The 10328-nt window shown below is 44.5% G+C and overlaps 1 protein-coding gene across 1 annotated transcript in view; it reads left to right on the top strand.

Annotated features, from left to right (window-relative positions):
* Positions 1 to 296: 296 nt before the first annotated feature.
* Positions 297 to 10328, top strand: part of LOC106812412 (formin-like protein 16) — a 27557-nt gene continuing 17525 nt past the window's right edge. Inside the window, exons 1-3 of the mRNA XM_014816287.1 lie at positions 297 to 486; positions 3601 to 3667; positions 6667 to 6749. Coding sequence (XP_014671773.1) covers positions 297 to 486; positions 3601 to 3667; positions 6667 to 6749 — 340 coding nt within the window. The remainder of the gene's footprint in view (positions 487 to 3600; positions 3668 to 6666; positions 6750 to 10328) is intronic.

A 10328-nucleotide genomic window follows, 5' to 3' on the forward strand; every position in this document is an offset into this window, starting at 1 on the left:
GCACGAGCGCCAGTTACTACACCGATACGCACCCGGGTAGTCTTGACGGAGAGATGGTAGACGCCCGCGAGACGAGAGACTCGAATGGCGGATACGCGAGACACAGCTACGACGGCGTCATCTCGTCCGTGGATCGGCACCCGAAGAAAGCACCGTACGATACTCTCCCCGCGAAGAGCAAGAAGCAACGAGGAGGAGGAGGAGGAGGAGGAGGTCACCAAAACGGGCACGACGAGCGACATGTGCAGGAGCTCCGCGTCGCCGATCAGCAGAGAGACTCGAAGCTGCTCGAGACGATGACGTCGATGAATCGTGACGTCGTCAGCAACTACGAGGCGAAGATCAACGACTTGATGGCGAAGATGAACGAATTAAAGTGCATAGCTGAGATCCTGGAGAGATCGGCGCAGTTCAAAGAGCTTGGCAATGGCAACGGCGCTCAGATGGTTATGTGTGAGGATAACTCATACTCGGCGCGAACGCAAGGTGAGTACGTGTAATTAAGTATGACTACTTGTATATACTTTTTCTGTACTATTCCACGTGCGTGTACGTGGGTACGTAGGTGCTTGCGCGCGTGTCTTTCGGCGTTCGTGCGTGTGTGACCGCATACGTTTGTCTGTGTTTGTTTTTCTAAGAATTTCTGGGAAGAATCGGAAATAAAGAAAGATCTCGAAATGTCTTGATCATACTATTTTTTTCTTTAAAATGACTATAAATTTGCATATACACCACGGTTCTAAGAGGGGTCTTCTTAGTTTAATATATGCAGTCAAACTTGTGCTAGCTGTCACCTAGCCTCAAAGAACGGACACATATCTATAAGACACCTTTGGGCTTTCCTCGAGTGGGATGTGCGGTAAAACTCCATATGAAGGTTATCTGTCTATAAAGACAAATTGGAATTTTCCCTCGAGTGACCCTGACATGCATGTTTTGACTGTATACGTGTTTCTAAGATTGATTACCTGAGACCTTAGAGTATAAGTATAGTGTATATACTCTGTATAGCGTGTAACTTCAGTAGCGGTATTCTATGCTCTATAGTGTTTCGTTGATGTGCGCGTTGGGCAAGTAGATTATTAACGACAATTAACCGCGATCGTTTAAGAAACACGCGTCGCGCCACTCTCGTGAATTGACTTGTCCGATTATTCCGATCCCGCTTCTCTTTAGTCTCACAATAGAGATCGCTGTCGCATCGGCGAGTTTTTCTTTTACTTTAAAACGCGAGTCGAGCGCGAGCATGTTTTTCCGTGCCCAGTACAAGCTAGAAGAAGGGGGGGAGTTCGGTACCGATTGGGTCGCCACACAAACCTGTCCCAGCTGCCCCGCGGCATTTCTACAGCTCTACAGCCCCACGAATTCCTCGCATTCCGTACGCACAGTGTCTCGTGGACCGCTCGGGAAGGAGCAATTAATCTAATAACAGCTTGTGCGATTGCCTCGTGACATATGACGATCCCATGGGGGGCGTAATTACACAGATTCCGCTTGTTGCCTTCCCTTTCCTCTCGTGCGGGCTCTATCGGCGAAACCTTCCCGGGACAGTTCAAGGTGGCCGAGATACACCCGGTCTCTAATTTCGGCATAACTTCGTGTCGAAAATCTGTCGCTCTCTCGTCTGATGCAGGCATTGTCGGTGCTAACAGGCGCGTTCGCGTTGCCCCTTGCAGATCTCACGGATAAGAGCAGACTCGACCCTCCCGTCGTCAAGCCGCCACGGACGGGTAAATCGAAGCCGCGCAAGGACAAGGAGAGTCGTGGCGACGTCGTCGGCAGCAGGCGCGTCGCTAGAGACGCCCAGCGGCTCGCCGACGACTCGCTCGTCGACCGGATGGCTGAGCGACCGACGGAGATGTCGCCAGTGTTGCAGTCGGAAAGCAGTCTCCGCAAGCCGATAGTGTCGCCAAACGTGAAAATGCGGCCTTTGTTCTGGAGTAGAATCCTTTTAGCCGAAGGTACGGGGGTTTGCGCGCTCGCTCACTTAGAATAAACTAGTGGGAGGAGGGGGTGGGGGAGTGATGGATGACCGAATGAGTGGATGCAGACTGCTAAGTATCACATTTCGAGGGTTGCAATAAAGTTAGCTGAAAGAAGGATACGTTTCTGAAGTGCGAATTATATATGGCACCTTCTTCCCCTAGGTGTACGGAGCTAAATATGGCGGTGTCCGGCACCACGTGTCCGACCTCAATTGTGGCAACGAGGATATAAACGTGCATGTCGAATTTAACTAGGCGTGTTTTACATATTTGTCACAGTTAAAATCCACTCAACATTTACACGCGAATATTGTCACAGAATGCTACATGGCAATTCAAATATCAAACTCCACTTTCGTGCATATAATACGCATATAGTCGCCTTGTGATTGTAATTGGGCATTGCTGGTGAAAGCCTAGATACAATAATGTAACCCAAACCCAGGATAGGGTCCCCCAGGATAGGGTCCCCCAACCCCATATCCTGGGTTTGGGTTACATTATTGTATCTAGTGAAAGCCACAAGATGACCAGGTAAATTTCCTCACATAGCTTATACTATTGCGTTTCTTCTTAGCTGTATAACTGTTCGTGTGCACGTGGATGTGTGCAAATAATTATATGCCATGAAATTTACGCTTTGCGTATTCATCGGGAAACTTTACAATAGCATTAAACTCAATTGCAAATAGAGCGAGAAAAGCTCAGAAAGACGAAACCGTAAAACTAACGCACGGCTTTTACAGTATACTGCCCATATATACGCTGACCCGTTATAAATTAAAAATCCGCCTGCGTACCATAAAAACCACGACCCCGTGTGCGGTTACTGACCACAGCGCGCCCTTTTATATATGAGATGCGTATCTTTGTAATAGTTCACCTGGTCCCTATTCATATATATATTAGTGTACTTTATCTGACCATCTTATCACATCCACCCCACGAAGCTCGGCACGCATCCGTGGATTCTCTTGAATGGACGACGTACTCTACGTCCGCGTAATTAAAATAAACGTTGCTTTGTGTTTGGATGAAATATATGCTGTGGTGACGGCGACTAATGATTGCAGTCGACCCCCGTGCTCGTTATTTTACCTGACGGTGAGATGAGGGACGAATAATTGCGATAGAAGACTCGCAGACAAGGCGCGCGGAAAACTGTTTGCATATATACTCGCCTATTACGCTTCGTTAGTGAATGACTGATGCGTGTTCTGAATAACGAACGTATGAACACGGTTGTGTTTCGTGGGTGCAATGCTCGGTTGTTGCCAGGGGTAACCGGCTACAAAAACTCGGATGCCCGGTAAAAATAACAAGTGTCTGACTTTCTCGAGCACGGAATTATGGGGAAAGCGGCATTCTGAATTAGGATGACGCGCCCTACATTGCAATACCATCTGGTATTCTCATGCTACCCTAGCGGGACATTTTCTAATAACAAATGGAATCATTTCTGACGTTACTGCTTTGATGTTTTCACACAATTGATGTTAAATAGTGCGCAAGATAACGATAGCATGCAATGATTAACATAGATAGCAATCTTCTGTTAGCTGATATATAACTTTTCCTACAATACCTTTCCTAATTTTGATCATGTATTTTTCAGGTTCCACATCTGATACATTTTGGCACTCGGCAAAAGAACTACCTTTTGACATTGCCGAATTCGAAAGGTAAGTAAATACTCTTTGTTTACTTATATTGTAATCTATAGCCCCTTACCGTAAGAAGCTATGGCGTGCTAAACCTCCGACAATATCGCAACACCAGCGATTGGCTGCGAAACAATCATTTCATCGTATCAAAATGTCAAACACACCTCCTGATTGCTATTATCGGAGTGGCTGAGTGGCAAAAACTTGATCAACACGCTGACCAAAAGTTGAGAAAATAGAACATGTTCTAATCTCTCAACTAGTTGCTATCAACTTGATGAGCGCTCAAATTTTACGTGTACATTGCCGACTAGTCGATTAGTTATTTAGTCGATTGGTCGATTAGTTGAAAAGTTGGTAAACTCGTCAACTTTTCAACAGAAGTGTAAACGCAGCTAGTGTCATATCATCATGAGTGTATAATTACAAATATTCATAATGAATATGTCAAATATCATATGAAATTCTCAAATATTCATAAATCAAATATTCAAAATGTCGCAATAACATTTGTCATTATACACTCCTAATATCATTAGACAAATCGCACCGTAGATAGTGTGTGTCTCCGCTGCACACGGGCGGGCCTTTAATGAGACACACTATAGCGATGTCCCGGCCTTGACAGCACGACTAATTTCCCCTCACGGTAATCACTATGCTACAATCCACGGTCGCTTACCACCGACCAGACCGACCGCTAATCACCATGCGACCACCGTCACCCGCCCCCCCGTAGATGTCACACGTACACTGCGTAGTTATGGATGCACGCTGAAAGCTTTCCGCACCACTACACCAGACAAGCGGTCACGGATCCCACAGCGACAGCGTAATTGTCACCGCTTGTGTCATACGATTATTGGTAGTGGCAATGCGTTAAATTGTTAGTGGCGAGGGACAGCGGTAAAGCAAGAGTGCATTCCATGCTGGAATCCAGCCCGCCCCCATCTCCCCCCATCCAGAATATCCGCGTAATTAGAGAGGCACTGAGGAAAATTATCACCGCTTGTGTCTTTACGTTTATCCGTAGTGGTATAGCGTTAAGATCGCTGCCGAATCCGACCCCATCCCCGACCCCATGTATATCCGCGTGATGAAAAATAATCGTGGCCCTGGGACAACCACTATTTCGCCAGTCCGTTTACTGGTTGAAAAAGATATTTTCTTTTAAATCTGCGCGACGGTGTCACACTCGCATAATTATGTAGGTGAACGAACAGGTGTAGAAGGAAATGATCTCAGAAAGAAACGGAAATGATTGAAACGGTTCCTAACGTTAATGTTAGGATAGCGCTTAAATCAAGATGTAATCGAAGTACTGTAATTAATTGAGAATTGGAAATCGTGGATTAAACCTGTCCTGCGCGCGGCTATATAAACAGGTGATTTCCATGAGAAATACATGAGAAAGCGAGAGATAACTAAAGACAGAGAGAAAGAAGGGGAGCGAGCGAGAGAGAGGGCGACGGGAGAGCGCGAGTGTGGAATGAAGAGAGAAGGGGCTGAGAGAGACAGAGGTGCGATGAGAGCGGGAGAGGGTAATGCAAATGAGGGTAGAGGAGCGGATGCGAAGATCTCATAATTTACAGTCTATTTCCCTCTTACGTTTTCGTGGCGTCAAACACATTTATATTTTCCAATGAATAGTAAGGCACAGTTTAAACACTTAGTACTGTACATACGCCACAAACTCGCGCGCGCGCACACAGGCACGCAGACACACACACACACGCACACACATACACACACAACACACAACACGCGCAGACACACACACACACATACACACGCACGTGCGCACGCACGCACACACACGCGCACGCACGCACGCACGCATGCACGCACACAAACACACTTCAATCACTCGCTCATCCTGCCGGAAAGTGACACTTATACGCTTTAGCATATTACATTAAATATATAAGTGCATTAATTTTGCCCTCGTTGCGATTTAGTTTTACAGTGTTGTTATGACTAATGGAAAGCTGTTGAGAATGAAAGAATATAATTATCAGCTATAGAATTTTCGGCACTGGCAGTGTGGATCTGCTCTGTTATTTTCTAATAATCGATGCTTAACAAACACTACGCTGCTGTTCGCGAACAAAATCCCATTCTACGGTCCGTCAGTCCTTTGCCACGCCAGTCCTTCGTCACGTTCTGATCGATTCCGCCCCTTACAGGATGCGTGTGCCTATGTACTGTAAAACTGGTTTCTGCTGTCTGCGTTTGGATCCTCGGGGAATCTAGTACGGAAACAAAAACATTATTCGATTTGGTTAGATATATGAATAGACGTGTTATGAGTAATTTCACAAGCGTTGATTATTTATTTATTTGTCACCTGTTATTGTTTCGTATACTTGCCGTGCAACAATAACATATAACACTGAGAGTTGCATGTAAACTCGGTGTAATATAACACAGGCATAGTTTACCTGTATATATAAATAAGGGCAACGTCTTTACGTACATTGAAACATGTGGGGCCAAGCCTCCTACGTCAATAATGGTCGAAAAGGCGATCATCTTTAGAATTCGACACCATACATCCTCGACCAGTTATTTTACTTGTCTAACTGTCTGTCCAATTCTCCGCCGGTCTGTCTATATGTCGAAACGATAAAGAGACTAAATGTACCTTAAAAATGTTGGTTTTTAGTTTATTGAATTGTCAGTTATAAAAAGCGTCAGGATGTGAGTATAGGCTGGTGACGTTGATATGCCTTTTCTGGGTTTATGTTGCCTAATCTCCAGCTACCACCCAGATGCCTTGAAACCGAACTAACACACGTACGAACTAAAACGCCCCTGAAATGCATTAACCTGCTCATTCCTTCATCTGCCCCACAGTTTAGCTGTCTCTCTGTCCGTCTACCTGTCATTCCTGCCCCCTAATATTTCAGCAGAGACTACTGTCCGGGGGATATGTATGAGAAAACACTCCCACGGGCGTCGTTTCCGTGCGGGTGGCGTCTAACACTCGCTTACTGATAACCGTCCGCTTCTGTTAGCTTGCAGACGCTTTACGAGATACGAGCGACTGAAGATGAAATTGACCGAATAAAGGAGCAAGTCATGGGAGGCCAGTACTCTGGTGAGTGAGCCGCATTCTATGTACGTACAGTCGTTGGCGTGAGAGACGCATACACGCCGAGCGTCGGTCAGATCCGACCATCAGATAGCGCGCCGTGACGGCTGGTTGTCGGCCCGGTAGGGTATGGAATCGCCGACAACAATATTAATCTTCGTCTTTAAAACTTGAGACGCCGAGTGTCGTAGTAGAGATAAGCTGAAATAGGCCATCGCTCAGTGTATAACAGCGGGATATCTTCCACTCCTTCCTTCTGAAACTCCGTAGTAATAATGTTGGCCTCCCAGGGCTGCGCGGGCGTGATGGTGAACCCCTCGTGAGGGTGCGCGGACGTGATGGTGACACACACACACATATATATATATATATATAATTCGCTTTTAACGTCACCTTGTTGAAAAATACTTGCTTTTATATATATATATATATATATAATTCGCTTTTAACGTCACCTTGTTGAAAAATACTTGCTTTTATCGTTTCAAGTGCTAGATAGGATATAATGATTGGTGGCGCTTGAATGGTCCTGTAAGGCTATATCCAAGCAACACAAACGTTGCTATTTCTTGATAAAACACACGCGCGTAAGCAAAGAAGCTACACGGCTTTCGCAGCGTATAAAGCTCGGTGTTTTGAGTGATAGTATCAGGATAGTATGAACATGTGTATACTCTGTACCCATGTTCACCGTTATAGACTATGTGGGTTGTCCGAACACAGTTTTACCCACCATATAGTTGAATTTTTGACCGGATTTTTATCACGCGATCTCACCTAAGCTGTGTCGGCGGTAATCGAGCAAGAAGATGGTTGATCGTTTGACAAAGTACGTATCGACGCGATTTTCCATATCGGTAGGTTTGTCAAAGAATGGAGACCGTCTGTAAAACTACCGATCCCTTTTTGTTTAGTGCAATGTCAGACAAAAACTTTTACTGAACAGATAAGAGCGAAACTCGTGCAAGGATTTTGCATTCACTTACACACATTGGTTTCCTCAAAGAGACATGCTAAAGAAGATGAATGCTAAGCCCATAATGTAGTGGCGAGCTTAGCGTCTAATAACCTGTTTCATTGACCACGACTAATCCACTGCCTTCGATTGTGTCCGTGCAACACTCGACTCAGTGGAGAGCAATGTTCGACCTGCGACATTCATGACAAGTGCTCTTATAGTTATAGGTACTCTAGACGCACTATGAGAAACGGCGAAGTGTTTGAGTAAAAACAGAAATGAACGAATTGTTTAACCATTTAGGAGGGTTTATTTTCATTGTGTGCTATTTTGTTGTTCATGCATGTCTACGCTACAGCGTGGCAATCAGCCATATTCCTTGGGTATTGAAGTCGCTCGACTTGTTTAAAAAGATGAACTGATTAAATACTTGATTCCGTAAACAATATCGACGTTCGTTTTTATATTCTTGAGAGCGTATAATTATAAGGCAGACGTGACCCCCGTCTATCGGATATGGCAGTTTCAGTGAACAAACCGCATTTCAGTACTTTCCGGTTGCCATATATATGGCCGACTGTGCTATCCCTAACCAGGATCCCTACGGGTTTTTAGTAGAGGAATCGTCATCAATGGCGATCTTTTACTTCCTATGCTAGGCGATGACCGCACATCGGATTACGACTCGGGGCCAACGTCCTTTCCGTTACGTCACGTCCGCTCCCGCTGTCTTTAGCGCATTAGTCGCCAATCGTACTATACTTGCAATACTTTACTATACGTTACTGTACTTTACAATCGTAAAATACACCGGGAAACATATAACATAACAGCGATTATGTATATGGGTATCTATGGCATAGACTCATATGGATGCACTATACCTGAACGTCTACGCTGCATAAGCGCACAGAAGCGCTTCTAGTATCTAAACCTGCGAGGAGCAAACATGATGAAATGCAGCCCATCGTAATATGCAGTCTCGTGGATGGCCGCGCGGTCGGGTGACTGATATTCCTTCGTGAAGGACATGAAGGCTGTCTACGATAACTATCGCGGCACGGGTGGAGGCGCTCTAATAGTCAGGGGAATACTACGGGGGAGCGCCACCGAGTCGGTTTTCATTCTTCTTGCCGTGTAACACGATACGTACCCGGGGCCACGATGGTTCTACCCCGGGTAATTGATATGTCATCGTATAACTGATTACCATTTGAAAACGTGCCATTTAGACACGTGTGTTTGTCGCGGCAGTGCAAATCGTCAGTAATGGTGTCAACAGAAGTGAACCCCCAATAGATTATCTATATGCGACAATGCGTGTGACATATCGCACTTCTGGGGTTGAGGCTTATATATTAGTCAAAGGAAATAACTCATAAAGCTGTTCCGTATATTCAAGACGTCCCGACTAACAATTAATGATATAGAATCATCACTACTACGTACGTGTACGTGTACGTGTACGTATGCGTATAGTCAATAATATAATCAAATCATGAATAAAATTAATATCAATTAAGCATAATTACGTTCTGTTTTCATAGGTATTTCGGGCGACGTGAGAAGGGTCACAGACGAACTGTTTCTCTTTATGACAGCTACGTGGAGCGAAGCGGCGCGCCTGTCGAGGTAAATTAATTCATGGCAATATGGCGGCTTTGTTATGCAAACCATGCATGTAAAACCGTAGCCGGTGCGCGAGCAAGTTAGGCGAAAGCCGACGCTGCGGGGCGTTGTTTGAAATTTGTAAAAAAGAAGAATTACAACTGAATGTCGACCTAGAAAATGTCCACTCACCCACTTCTACTATCATACACATCACATATCTATATTCATGGTATCATTCGCGTGGTAATGACCTATATATACTGTACGGTACCCAATTAAAAATGTCATTGAACCCTAAAGTCTCATATATGCACGCAGGCAACATTATACATAATATATAGCGTCACATATGGATGCATAACTGTGCGGTTCTTGGAGTAAGGTATCTATATCTGAGAGTAAAGTCTATACGGAGAAATACGGTTAATAATGTAAAGATAAATTAATGTAATGTAGTAATAATGAATAACGGTTTCATTTGATTGAAAGTGCTGACACCACCTGCCTATCAGTATAACGTGTAGTCGCTGTATAGCCTCTAACCCTCTAACGTCGTTCAAGATAGTGGCATCTCATGTGACTTAATATTACATACACTGTCTTTATATCACACGGATAAATTTCGTGTCTCTGACATGCTGTTGGAATTAGAATATTCTCGATTAATGCACCTGTACCTTGATTAATGTACCTGTACCTTGATTAATGTACCCGTACCTTGATTAATGTACCCGTATCTTGATTAATGTACCTGTACCTTAATTAATGCACCTGTACCTTGATTAATGCACCTGTACCTTGATTAATGCACCCGTACCTTGGTTAATGCACCTGTACCTCGATTAATGCACCTGTACCTTGATTAATGCACTCGTACCTTGATTAATGTACCCGTATCTTGACTAATGTACCTGTACCTTAATTAATGTACCTGTTCCTTGATTAATGCACCTGTACTTTGATTAATGTACCCGTACCTTGATTAATGTACCCGTATCTTGATTAATGCACCTGTA

This window comes from Priapulus caudatus, unplaced genomic scaffold (assembly GCF_000485595.1).
Source record: "Priapulus caudatus unplaced genomic scaffold, Priapulus_caudatus-5.0.1 Scaffold645, whole genome shotgun sequence".
NCBI lineage: Eukaryota > Metazoa > Priapulida > Priapulimorpha > Priapulimorphida > Priapulidae > Priapulus > Priapulus caudatus.